Source organism: Stylophora pistillata, chromosome 2, assembly GCF_964205215.1.
Source record: "Stylophora pistillata chromosome 2, jaStyPist1.2, whole genome shotgun sequence".
NCBI lineage: Eukaryota > Metazoa > Cnidaria > Anthozoa > Scleractinia > Pocilloporidae > Stylophora > Stylophora pistillata.
Window position 1 is genome coordinate 57,837,921 of NC_142520.1, and position 13,058 is coordinate 57,850,978.

Sequence of the window (13,058 nt, forward strand, 5' to 3'; positions counted from 1 at the left end):
AACATTGCCCAAACAACACTTCATTATATACAACCAGTACAAAGAAACTCACAAATAATTGAAATGTAAAGTCATGTGACTGACATGTACTCACTTTTCCATGGATTTGATTCTTTCATTCAAAGGAACATTTGCCAGTTTTTTATCGTTTATGATTAGGATATCAAACACAATGAAGCAAGGGTGAAGACCTTGATCTAAAATGACAAAGACGAGAAATTCACAAGTGATCACAGCAAATCCACGTGTAAGTTTTAGACGACCTTATGTTCCCAAATCAATCTGACCTCATTACAAGACTTAATGCAGTATAATGGTAATATTACTCTCTACATCGAACATTGGAAGGACATTATTACTTTACCGTTTTCATAAGCGGTTAAGGATTTCACATCAACATTCATTCCCTTAGACCTAAAATGAACAAAAGTAAATTCCGAATTTGGTTCAGGTCATATATGGTGTCTAGTCTATAATTTAGTGATATTGTTTACAAGAAATGATAGCAGAGGAAAGGAAATAGAAAGGAAAAAAGGAAGAGAGAACAGTCAAGTGAGGGGGAAGTCAGGAAAGAGAAGAAGACAAGCAAAAGGAAGGATACAAAGATAACACAATGAAGGGACAGAAGAAAATGAATGAGGAAGTAAGTAAAACACAAACAAGAGAGAAAGGAAGACAAAGAGTAAAGAAAAGGAATAAAAGGGATAAGGACAAAAGGATTCAAAATAAGGAAAAAAATTATGGAAAGTTAAACTTACAGCCATGTGTCTGTCTTTGGATCAATAACAACCATTTCTCCATCCAGGATACATGAATGTACAGAGCTACATGTTGACAAATCAATTAACATTACAGAGAATATCAGACTCTGCAATTATTTAATATAAGACCACACTTGAGTCACTCACAATGCAGCAACGTTAGATATCTGATCTCTCCAATTTAAGAAACTAGTGTCCAAGTTTGGATGCTAGTGTTTGATTTTAGACACTAGTGTCTGATTACAAACACTGGTGTCTGATTTCACACCAGTATGTGTTTTTATACACTAGTGTTTGATTTTGGAGACATCTGATCTCTGCAAGAGGAAACTTCTGTTAAACTGTTTACCTTATGCTAGCAACTTGTTACAAGTGATAGAGTGTATCAAGTTGCAGAGAACATTCTAAGAAATGTGAGAGATTTGTAAATACCTTGAGAAGCAACCAGCAATGTGAGGTGTAAGAACTCCAGAGGATGAGTTTGCACCAAATACATGAGTGTATTCATTTGCACTGTAAATTAAATATATTAAAATAAATTGATCAGTACATTTTAAGTTTTCAAAGCAACTTAAAATCCATGTTACTAATTCTTTCCTCAATATGGACCTGCTTTCACTGATAATAATTTTATTATAATGCCTTCATAATTAGCATACAACTGTTGTGACTCACTTTAACTTCACATTTTAATTTGTTAACATGGAAATGAGATGTCTTTCACCTTATTCAGTATAATTTGTCAAATGATAGAAATACTATTTGTTTCACCCTGCAACATAAATGAGCTACAGTATTATTGAACTGTAATGGAAAACACTCAAACGCATGGGGATAACATCCACACCTCATCCAAGGAGGGGGGGGGAAAGGAGGGAGGAGGGGGAGGGGGAGAAGGGAAGGGGGGAGGGGAAGGGGGAGGGGGAGAGGAGGGAGGAGCAAAACTCCTGATCACCTCATGTTTCAGAATCCTAAACATGCTTCAAAATGCATGCACATTAGTCCAAGTATAGACTTCAACCTGGACCTATCAGTAAGTCTTAAACAATGCTGTGTCTTGTGAAACGTTTTTCTTGGGATTTGCAGATAAGAAAAAATAATAATTGTAACTGTTGAACTTAAACACTAGTACCTTCTTGAGAAGTACATAAAACTGTCTTTGTCTTTATGAAGCTGCATTCTCTCACCATCTATTTTGGTTTCTATATAAAATGACTGATTGTTCATTACGTTCTCCACCTATGAATAGACACAATGAGGAAGAAAATCTCAAAAGAAATCATCATAAATTCTGCTGAGCTACATTTACACAAAAAGCGCCTTGGGTTTCTCAGCCTTTTGAATTGTTACCCCCTTCCTTAGAAAATAATACGTCTACTAGCTGCAACTAACACACAAACATAAACAATTGTAATTCAAATGAAATGTGATTATGGATAATCTACTGCAAAGAAAACAAAATATAGATTTACTAGCCTCACTGATGTGTTTTCTTTCAGCTAACATTGGTCGAAATGGTGAGAACAAAGACATCTCTGCTTCATTCATTCTAATGCTGGGATCATGAAGATCCAAACAAACCTTTCAAACAAATTTTTCATAATTAACTATGGTCAAATTAATACTTTAAAGTTGAAATTAACTTCTACTACACTAAAAGAACTTTTGCCTCTAGAGATACAAAATGTTTGGAATGGCATCGTACATCATAATTTCTCCTTAAAAGTCACCCCTAAATCACACATTGAGGTCATGAGAAAAAGGGAAATAATCACCAGCTAAAGAAGGTTTTGATTTTTAAAACAAATTCTCCTTGTCAGGACCTTATAAGATGTGTAGAGAACAGTATGGAGAATATGTATTCTGATGTTAGGGTGGAAAGGGTCAAGCATTTACCTTTCAAAAGTTCTTGGAGATTTAAGGACATTGGTTAATTGCATTTTATAGAAAAGAATTCGCGAAAGTTTTCAATCTTAGTTTTGGCAAGTTTGAAAACTTATAAATTTATTTTTACCGAGGCTTTGATAGATAAAATAAAATCCACAAAATCCTGTGAAACTCAATATGAAAACCTAAAAGCAACACTAATTTCCACCAAAAACAGTAAAATTTACCAATGAATTTAGAATAAATTATTTCATCAAACCTTGGGTAGACTGTTACAGACTCCAAACAGTTCCATTGCATCTGGATGATAAACATTAAATACAGAGTTCTCACTGAGGCCAATCTTCAGTTCCTGGCAAATGCAATGATTGTGTAAAATAAAATTGCAATTATTAATAATAATGATCAATTATTAATTATAATTAATAATAATAATAATAATAATAATAATTCTAATAGTTTAAGTTACCTTTGACCTCTTAGAGAGACTAGCACCTTATTCCTTTTTACAACGTGACCCCTGAATCAAACATAAAAGATTGGGAGAATAAAGAAAATGATCACACTCTTGAAGATGCTCTGGATTGTTGAACAAATTCTCCCTTCTGACACCCAAGGATATGTAAAGAGAACAGTATGGAGAATCTGCTAAGTACTACAGTTAGGGTGTAAAGGGCAATAAATCATTGTTATTAGACATTCTCTTAGGTCATAACTACAGACAAAAGATTTTATTTACGTACAAGTAACATCATACCTACAGACAACAATTTTATGCACTCTTTTGTCTTTACAAGTGCAGCTCAGGAATATGCATAATAAAACAATTATTGGATTCCGTTTTCACATGACGGTGATGATTATCGAGGCTTAAGTTTGTGTTATCTGCTTCAGCCTTCAGCTTCAACAGATAACACAAACTTTTGCCTTCATAGTTATCACTATCATGCTGAACCCTATCTAATAATTGTTAATTATCATCCTGTCATCTAATTGACATATTTATGGCAGATAAAGCAAAACTTACCTTGAAAATTATCCTGATTAACCATTTCTGTATGAGAAAATTAACCCCTGTTATCTACCAGAATCTAATGTTTAATGTTTAATATAGACATCTGGTGAATGATACCACAAAATGTTAATACAAAATAAAAAATACCGTACAGACCTGTTCCAGAGCACTTGTGTTACGTAGCAGTAACTGCAAAGCTTTTTTGGCTTCATCACGTTTATGATCAATATTTGCAGAGGCCAGCTGGTCAAGGTACTTGTTTACTTGGTCAATCTTTAAACTGAGTATTTCAAGATGTTCAACTCCAATCAGTAATTTACTGACTAAGGGAAAAAACTGCCCAATAAGTTGAAACATCATCCTATAATTGTATCCATTTGATTTTTTCACCATAATAATTGTCTTGATTTAATTTGCAGAGAGCCTATTGGTCATATACTAATACCTATAAACTTGTAACTTTCAAAAAATAAATGACATTTGGCAAAAATTCCAAGAATAAAATTCTGCTGACAGGTTAACAGAAAAACCACATTTACGAAGTGGAAAGGGTACTTATTTGAAAACAAAATTATTTTAATCAGTTTAAAAGGAAATTTTCAGCCTCTAGTGGGGAAAATTAAAATCAGATTTATGTAGATTTTGAAAGATGAATTGTATAAAAAGCATTTACCTTCCTTTTTCAGGACATCTATTTCTCAAAACAAAGTAAGCAACACTTGCAAAATCAGCCACAGAATCCTACATGATGAGAAAAGCAAGGGTAACTAAAATATTTTGATTTTAAATCTACTACAGACATCTACTTTGCCCTAACCTTAGTAAAAGGGAGACCTGGCCACCAAATGGTTTGACTGCAGGTCAAGAGATCTGTGCCAGGTCATGTGATGCACTTTGTTTAGAGGTGGGACAGTTTGCTTAAACAGTCACTCTCGATAACCAAGTGAATAGGCAGGTATAAAAGATCTGTACCAAGTCATGTGATGTACTTTGTGTAGAGATGGGACAGTTTGCTTAAACAGTCACTCTCAATAACCAGGTGAATAGGCAGGTATAAGTAGACTTTCACGGAAACTGGAAAAATTATTCAGGGGCCCGGAGAATGAGGGTTACCTCTGATAGATCATAACAACCTATCCAACCTTATATTTGCATTAATGCTACAGAGACCATCATAAATAATTATTATACTTTGAGAAAGGAAAACATGGCAGAGAAGAAATAAGACTCCGGAAGACTGTGTTCAACTCATTTTGTAGATTAAAATTAGCAGGTAATTAAGTAAGTATTAGTAATCAAGCAAGAGACTTTATTTGTTGAATAAATTTCTCTGTGTAAGTATTGTACCTGTTTAACATTTTTGGGTGCTCTGTAATTCAGCAGTTTACGGCCATCAGCAGAGTCCTTCCCAATACTTAATATTTCAATATAATATTTTGCAAGAACAACCTACGATTAAAAGGAAAAAACTTTATTAATAAGAGTAGTTTTTGAATAATTAAAAAGACCTTAGTCTCTGTCAAGCTACTGAAAAACAAAGGAATATTTTTTAAAAATCAATAGTTTACCTATGCTACTATTCTATGCACAGTTGGTGACTGTAGTTTTAGTGTGGCTGTGCCAGCGCTATGGAATAAATTACCTAATGCAGTTTGTTGTGCAGATAATGTACAAACTCTTAACAGTCAAAAGGTTTAAGAACTTTGATCAAATAGTTCTATCTAGTTTGGAGTTAATCTAGTTTTATGGGTTATATATTTTAACTTTTAAAATTATAATATTAATGCTGATTGTAAAGCATGATTATAATATCATTGCTGATTGTAAGATTGTAAAGTGCAAGAAAGCATCTCCCTATAATTCTTGCACTACAGAAATTTTAATTTATTATTTTTATTTATTGCTGATTAAACTCAATAAAATCACATCTATGCCAACCTCCTTCATCCCATAAGCTCCTCGTTCTTTGTCAAGATGAGGAAGCAACAGGCGCATACCAGAGTGGAATGAGTCAGTCTGAGACAGAAGAAAATTAAATAAATTTATTGTACAAACTAACTGCAGGTGAGCCAGAGTTGATTGCTATTCCCCCAACCTCCATATTAGGTATGCTATTACCCTCCATATTAGGTATGCCATTGCCCTCCATATTAGGTATGCCATTGCCCTTCTCTGGGGAACCAGGATCTGAAATAATATTATTGGTAAGGGAGGAGTAGTTGGGGAAGGGCTGGATCACAGATGTTTCATCATAACAGCCACTGTGCTTGGTGATATGTTCGTAAATTAATTCTTATCATACCACGACCCCACCAGCAATGCTGATTTTACTTATCGTGCTAAAATAAAGTTTTCACTCAATCCATTTGTTGAGTAATGTATCGTTATAATAATCAAGGAGAAGTTAAATGCTACATGCATGACCCAGTAGTAATCAAAGGTATATAAGAAGATAAAAGTCCCTCAGGCAAAAGTAAATTTATTCTCAAATCGTATTTAAGAAGCTCAGATTTAACAGCAAGCAATGCAACATATACTCAGCTGTTTTCGAAGTTCCATGCAACTTAGCGTGCGCTTCTCTCCACGATTTAACAAATGATGCCAAGATTCTCTTCTTCTTTTCAGTTCCTGTTGTGCCTGCTATCTTTTCTAACAGAGCACATACATCATAAAACGGAACCTGAGTTGCTACTTCTGCGGATGAAACTCCCGCCATTTTGATCGTGATTAACTCATAACACTTTTCTTCATTAACTATCCGCCATCTTGGATACTGGATCGAGGGGAGTCTGGGAACGACAAATCTACAGAGGATTCATGGGATACCGCAATATTACGCCTTGTTGTTTTGGACCGCCTTGGCCAAAGTTTTGCATTAAACTGAACATTTATGAGGATTCTGTCCGTTAAAAGCAACAAAACAAGCCTTAACAAGAAGGATTAACACATTTATTAACAGAGCGGATGTAAATGTTACCTGGAAGACCTTGAGATGTATTTTGATTAGAGTTCGATGCTCATTTCGTTGGAAAATGAGCCGTGGAATTTGTCATTGGGGTCCACTATTGGCGTTATCAATTATTTGGACTCTATTCCTTTGTGGATTTTATTGTATACTGCTATGGTACCCTCCTTGGACTTCAGTTGCAAGCGTGATACACTTAGTAGTATATGTCTCATGGATGATTCTTATTATGAATTACTTTATTAAATCAATAACTCTCGGACCAGGATATCTTCCTTTAGGATGGAAACCGGTGAGCAGTATTAAAATGATATTTGACATAATATGTTCATTTTCCTGCAGATTGTGTATTATCTTTCCATTATTCTTAATGGGGATCTTTTCATCAGCCTAGTAGGTGGCCACCATAATGGAGGCCGTAAGTTAGATAACTCATTGCGTTAATTATGTCACCTTCATTAAATAAAGAATATATTACTTTATTATCCAACTACACCTAGATGAGTACAAATAATGTCACAGACGAGTACAAATATCACACGGTATTTGTACTCGTCTATTGTAGTACCGGTTAAACAGGTTTTCTTGCATCGCGCAAGCGAAGAATTGGATTGTAGTTACGAAAAAAAAAAAAAGTGGCGGACAATTTGAATTATATTTCCAACGACGAAGAGTCAGAATGGCTGGCAAATATAGATCCAAGTTTGTTAGATGAATCGATCGAAGAAAAACAGCTTGACGACCAGAAAATTTATTCATTTAAGGAAGAAAATAGAAACAACAACACAACAATGTGCCAATTCCGTTCCTCTTCGCATACTTCTGTCACGCACTCCCTATAAATAAATATCCGCAAAATTCACCTGCACTGAAATAACAGTTTTGCGTGTTGGATAATAAATAACTTATTAGACATGTTGTTGTGTAGTATTGCTGAGTATTTTTACTCATTATATGTATTTTGACTTGCCCTATGGGCTTGTCAAAATACTGCACAACTCGTAAAAATACTCAGTGATACTACACAAAAAAATGTCTAATAAGATATATTTATTGTATTGGACAGGAACCTCTACTGCATTAAAAACCAGCCACTAGACTTGAGAGATTGATGGAGAGTAAACACCATCCCTCTAGAGAACTGGAAATGTTTTCCAACTGAATTAATTGTGTGAGGAGGGCTATGAAAACTCCTACCTAGTGGTCTTGGACAACTGACTTTGCATTGGTGCAGGCAGATTTTCTTGCTTACTTGTGAAGAGATCATTGCCTCAAACAAGCCATTTTTCCATCCAATTCCAAATAGGAAGCTGGATTCACTTTTTTTCCAGCCTTTTAAAAGTTGTTCGGGTGTAGAAAAAATGAAAAGAAGTCCTTGGCTCTTTAATAAACTTGTAGATAAGGATCTTTGTGATGCTCTGCTAATGATATACATGAACCGTTTTGCAGGATGATGACAAAGGCAAAGCACTGTTGCAGTACTGTGGTCTGTGTAAAGGTTACAAAGCACCCCGTGCACATCACTGTAGCAAATGTGGACGGTAATTTTGTGTGGATTTGTTTACTTGTTGCCTATTTATTGATTTGTGAAATAAGGTTTACTTTAATTTTTACTTTTAAGACCTAAGCGTTCACTGTTTTCACTCAGGCTGTGATACATTTCTTGTAATTTTACTTCTGGGAATTTGTTGTTTAATTAAACCCTACTTGCAGTAAATGGCTTGAACCCGTGGGTAACATGTGAAGGTGTAGTCTGATCTTCTGGGTGAGTGTAGTCCTGAGAAGGACTGTTGTCGGTGGTAGTGACCAACGTTTCGACAACCTGTGCGGAAGTCATCATCAGAGTCAAGATGGGTTGACTCTGATGATGACTTCCGCACAGGTTGTCGAAACATCAGTCACTACTTCTGACAACAGTCCTTCTCAGGACTACACTCACCCGGACGATCAGACTACACCTTCACATAAACCCTACTTTTTAATATTTTTTCCTTCTCATCACCCTGTCGTTTGGAAATGTGTTGATATTAAGAGGAGATATTCCTTTCTGGTCATGCCTGGTAGTGAAAGGGGTCTGTCTTACACCTGGCCCTCATAGCTTTGAGAGTTAATCCAAACTAGGGTACTGAGAGTTACTATTGCCAAACCCCCCCCTTCCCCCTGACATTTAGTTGATCCATCATAAGTTATCACCCATCTCTCTCCTCCCTCACCTTGCCCTCATTCTCCCCCTCTTATTATTTTATCAGGTTTGTCTGACATTTTGCAACATCACAGTGACACAAACCAGGATTCAGACATTGGGTGCATTTCCTAAGACCCAAGTCCTTCTTAGAACTTAAGCAGTCTTGAGAAACATCAGGGTTTTTCTCAGAGCACCTGAAAATCTTGGGCCTCAGAACTAAATGAACACCTGACTATTTTCTGTCCATTCGCCAGCCTGAGTCCATAAATCTCAGCTACAGATTCTTTTCTTTGCAGATGCGTCATGAAAATGGATCATCATTGTCCATGGATCAATAATTGTGTGGGTCACTTCAATCACAGATCATTTACACTTTTTCTATTTTATGTTCCCATTGGTTGCACTCATGCAGCTGTGCTTTTTATATGTTGCACTGTACAACAGTTTTATTTGGTAAGTAGGTTTTATTGTTGTTGTTGTTGTTTTTTTTTCAAGTTTTGCAGCTCTACTTTGTCTTGATCTGTCAAAGTGTAAAAAGAGAACTTTCCAAAACTTTCCAAGTGTCAACCATCTTAGCCTTACAATTCGTCACTAACGCATCAACTCCTTTTTTCTTACCACAGCTTTCTGCAGGGCCATATAAACGCTCTATCTTCCAGCGAAATGCTATTGTTTCATTTACAGTCTATCGCATGGTTATGGTGTTGTTTTGTATTGGTTTGTCAATCGGTGTGACCATAGCTGTAGGCATTCTTCTGTATTACCAGGTAAAAGTTGTTGCATTAAGAAATTTTTAAACTCATTTACACTTGGATAGAACTTTTTGCAATTTACTTTTTAAAAGTTGATGACGCCAGCTGATTGTTTTTCTCTTTTAGATGAAAGGAATATTAACAAACAAGACAGCGATTGAAGGGTGGATTGTAGAGAAGGTTTTGAGCATGTTTGTTTTGTATTCATTATTATTGCAAAAAATATAATTACATGTCTTCCTACCTATCCTTGTATACACAATGTGCATACTCTCAATATATTGGAATACATGATGGCTCATTTGGGTATTACTTAACACTGCCAACCTTAATATAGTATTACTGCTCTTTCATTTGACAGGCTGACCGGCATCGACACAATGGCGAGTTTTTTAGATACCCATACAATCTTGGCTGGAAAGAAAATTTTAAACAAGTAATGTGAACATTTTGGATAAAAGACAGTATCAACTGCACACCACCCCCCCCTCCCACATAACATTGACCCTAACTTGTTACCGGTGGACTTTGGTTGGGTTGGGGGGGGTGGGTGCACAGTAACTTAAAGTTTAACCTGATTCTCAGATGGTCTGATGCGGTTAATTTCAACAGGAGGAAGTTGTGGAAAAGAGCAACTTCTGGCTCTCTGAGAATCAGGCTATTTAAATTTCTAATTGTGACAATTTGGAATTTTTCGTTCCATGCAGGACAGTTATTGTTGTGCAATTTCCTGATGGTCTGTTTTAAAATACTTGTAGGTGATAACATTATGGCAAGATTATGTTGGCGATGGAATAATGTGGCCTGTCATTGAAGGATGTAATCAGTTTACTTTGACGGTAAGTGGAATGAACTGTGATCTCTGTGTTTTTCCTTGTGCTAACTGGTTTGAAGAATGGCCTTCAGGCCCTCTCAGGCTGTAACTTTTGCTTTATAGTTAGAACTAATCACTCCGACTCAATTTGTCAAAGTGTGCTTGATTTTTGTAATTCATTATTTGGACTTTTTTTTCTTCCCATTTTAGAAGGAACAGTTGGAGCAGAAGAAATTGAAAAGAGAAAGAACGGTGAGTTAAAAAATCAAATGAATACATATATCTTATTAGACATTTTGTTGTGTGGTGTCGCTGAGTATTTTTACGAGTTGTGCCGTATTTTGAGGGCAAGTCAAAATACAAATAACGAGTAAAAATGCTCAGCGGTACTACACAACAAAACGTCTAATAAGAGATTTATTATCCAACACGCCAAATTGTTATTTCAGTGTTGGCGAATTTTGCGGATATTTCTGGAGTACAAATATCGCGTGATACTTGTACTCGTCTCGTGCGTTATTTGTACTCGTCTCGTGCGTTATTTGTACTCTACGAAGCACAGTTGGATTATTGATAAATACATTTATTATCTGCACTGAAATAACAATTTGGCGTGCAGAATAATCAATCTCTTATTAGACGTTTTGTTGTGTAATGTCCCTGAGTATTTTTACTCGTTGTTTGTATTTTGACGAGCACGTAGGGCGAGTCAAAATACGGCACAACTCGTAAAAATACTCAGCGATAATACGCAACAAAACGTCTGATAAGATATATGTATGATTGAAATTAATTTAGTAGGAAATTAAATTTTTATCCCTCTACAAGTCGAAGGTTCTTACATGATATTTCTAACCCACATATTACCTCTTTCAGATTTGTTGCAGTGTAGTAAAATCTTATAATGGAAGCGTTATTGCCTGGCGAGAAGGTTTAAGAACATGTATATCCACTCCATGGACAGACGAACCTCGAATTAAAGTGGAAACGGGAGATGTTATTTTGGTGACACGCTGGAGAAAGTATGTCGTTGATTTGTTTTTGTATGTCTATACGTTTGTTCGTTTCTTTCCTCCTACTCCATTGGTACTATAGCTCCCTGTCTTTCTTTTTGTTTGTTTCTTGTTCGACTGTGTCTTGTTCTTAATTTAACTCTCGATTTCTCCATTACTGTATTCTTTGTTAATTCCGTTCTTCTGTTCGCGTTCCCCATATCTCTGTGCCTGACCGTCCCATTCTCAGTTTTATTGTCTTGCCCTTCCTTACCTATCTGCATCAATTCTGTTTTTCGCACTCTGCTGCTCTCGTGTCTTGTTTTCCTTTGTAGCGTCTCATCACAACTCTTCGTCGGACTTTGAAACTATTTCAGTTTTCTGTGATTTCACACTGTATTTTTTTTTCTTTTTTTTTTTTTGTCAGGTGGTGGCTGTATGGTGAAAAGTCTCCCCATAGGTTATCAGTTGTTGGTGAGTCCACGAGAGAAAAATTTTAAATGTACTTTAACCACACCCAAAGGGGTGTAAAGTAAAATAGACACAACATTTACATAACAGCCTAATGTGGGAAAATGAGTATTACCAATGCGTTTTTTTGGTTTTGTTTTGTTTTTCTTTTATGATCTTGGAATCATTTGGTTGCAAGTGTGTTTTGAGCCAATCACAGCGTGTCCAAAAATTTTACAGAGCCCCTGTCGCCGTTGCACTCTTTTGTTCGACTGGCGACAGAATTCGGCCTGGAAACCGAAGTTTCTTCGTAATTGAATTTGAACATGGTAAACTAAATGAGTTGAAAGTGAGGCATCGTTTGTTCATTTCATTTTTATTTAAAGAAATTACAGACGAAGCTCTGAGCAAAGAAAAAGGCTGGTTTCCTCGACATTGTGTTGTGAGAATAGATGAAGAAGAGTCAGCTGCCAAGAAAGATCAATGATGTGTCTGTTGCCGTTATGTTTGTGGACATCCATTTCTCTTCCGTTCAGACTATTCTTTTCCAAATGTTGTATAATAATGTTGTGTTTTTAGAATATTTGCCGGGTTTGTATCAAAATGACGTCTTTGAGTGAATTAACCCAAAGGACAATCCGTTGTTGATGTCTCTTTCATTTTTTTTTTTTTTTTTTTAATTTTTAATTTTTATTTAAAAGCCCATGCCTCTTGTAGCGCCCTGCACTGTAGGGGGCTTGTGTCGGTTTTTCGTGTCAAGTTTACCATGATTTCGCTATTGGATCTCACTATTAAAAAACCGAATTTACTGTAAGTCGTTCCTTACGTTTAATCTGTTCGTGCTTTACTCTGTGACGCGCATTTTCTTTTCACAAAGATCATTTGCACTCCTTGTGGGCCCATGTGTTTCTGTACAATACAAACGTAGTGTTTCCGGCTTATCTTGAGGAAATAAATATTCATAAGATGTTGTTCGCACCTTAGGGGGTTAAGTTGCAGGTTGGACCTCCCATGCGACAAATCTTGTATTTATTTCTTCCCCTTTTTGTGCCTAGACTGACCTCAAAATACGTCGAGGAAGTTTTTGAAATAAATTTTCAAAAAGATGTGTTCGCACATGCAGGCCTCTTTTGAGTGTTCCCACTGAGTGAACAAGTAATAGGGCATTCAGCCAAAACTTTATTTGATTTCTTTTGTTCGACTTTCGCACTTGCAGATAAGATATGTGACCTCTCAC

The 13,058-nt window shown here is 36.0% G+C and overlaps 2 protein-coding genes and 1 pseudogene across 6 annotated transcripts in view; 2 read left to right on the forward strand and 1 right to left on the reverse strand.

Moving 5' to 3' along the window:
• Positions 1 to 6,456, reverse strand: part of LOC111341824 (DNA ligase 4) — a 14,966-nt gene extending 8,510 nt beyond the window's left edge. For 2 of the 4 annotated variants that reach the window (XM_088748806.1, XM_022948843.2), the window contains exons 1-13: positions 6,206 to 6,456; positions 5,602 to 5,679; positions 5,011 to 5,112; positions 4,337 to 4,404; positions 3,820 to 3,943; positions 3,676 to 3,702; positions 2,908 to 3,000; positions 2,238 to 2,342; positions 1,894 to 2,000; positions 1,194 to 1,274; positions 759 to 824; positions 365 to 414; positions 95 to 197 (exon numbers count right to left, since the gene is read on the reverse strand). In XM_088748806.1, the coding sequence (XP_088604932.1) occupies positions 95 to 197; positions 365 to 414; positions 759 to 824; positions 1,194 to 1,274; positions 1,894 to 2,000; positions 2,238 to 2,342; positions 2,908 to 3,000; positions 3,676 to 3,702; positions 3,820 to 3,943; positions 4,337 to 4,404; positions 5,011 to 5,112; positions 5,602 to 5,679; positions 6,206 to 6,379 (1,178 nt within the window). In that variant the 5' untranslated portion in view covers positions 6,380 to 6,456. Of the gene's footprint in view, positions 1 to 94; positions 198 to 364; positions 415 to 758; positions 825 to 1,193; positions 1,275 to 1,893; positions 2,001 to 2,237; positions 2,343 to 2,907; positions 3,001 to 3,117; positions 3,137 to 3,675; positions 3,703 to 3,819; positions 3,944 to 4,336; positions 4,405 to 5,010; positions 5,113 to 5,601; positions 5,680 to 6,200 lie in introns of those variants that run through there. The other 2 variants (XM_088748808.1, XM_022948844.2) reach the window with 2 other exon arrangements.
• LOC148740617 (uncharacterized) overlaps positions 1 to 13,058 on the forward strand; it is a 1,045,961-nt pseudogene that overhangs the window by 246,502 nt on the left and 786,401 nt on the right.
• LOC111341821 (palmitoyltransferase ZDHHC6) lies at positions 6,523 to 12,635 on the forward strand. 2 transcript variants are annotated; one of them, XM_088748810.1, is made up of 11 exons: positions 6,523 to 6,920; positions 8,078 to 8,169; positions 9,110 to 9,266; positions 9,437 to 9,580; positions 9,692 to 9,745; positions 9,927 to 10,001; positions 10,324 to 10,404; positions 10,590 to 10,631; positions 11,256 to 11,401; positions 11,799 to 11,845; positions 12,208 to 12,635. In XM_088748810.1, the coding sequence occupies exons 1-11, from the start codon at positions 6,696 to 6,698 to the stop codon at positions 12,306 to 12,308; spliced, it is 1,164 nt and encodes a 387-aa protein (XP_088604936.1). In that variant the 5' UTR covers positions 6,523 to 6,695; the 3' UTR covers positions 12,309 to 12,635. The 2 variants fall into 2 exon arrangements, with proteins under 2 accessions (XP_088604936.1, XP_088604937.1); XM_088748811.1 differs by having other exon boundaries at positions 6,780 to 6,920; positions 9,094 to 9,266.

Bases quoted from the DNA above. Each gene is read 5' to 3' on its own strand.
- LOC111341821 (XM_088748810.1), top strand. From the start codon at position 6,696: ATGAGCCGTGGAATTTGTCATTGGGGTCCACTATTGGCGTTATCAATT. The intron at 6,921-8,077 runs GTGAGCAGTATT...ACCGTTTTGCAG, and splicing joins TTCCTTTAGGATGGAAACCG to GATGATGACAAAGGCAAAGC. The intron at 10,002-10,323 runs GTAATGTGAACA...AAATACTTGTAG, and splicing joins GGAAAGAAAATTTTAAACAA to GTGATAACATTATGGCAAGA.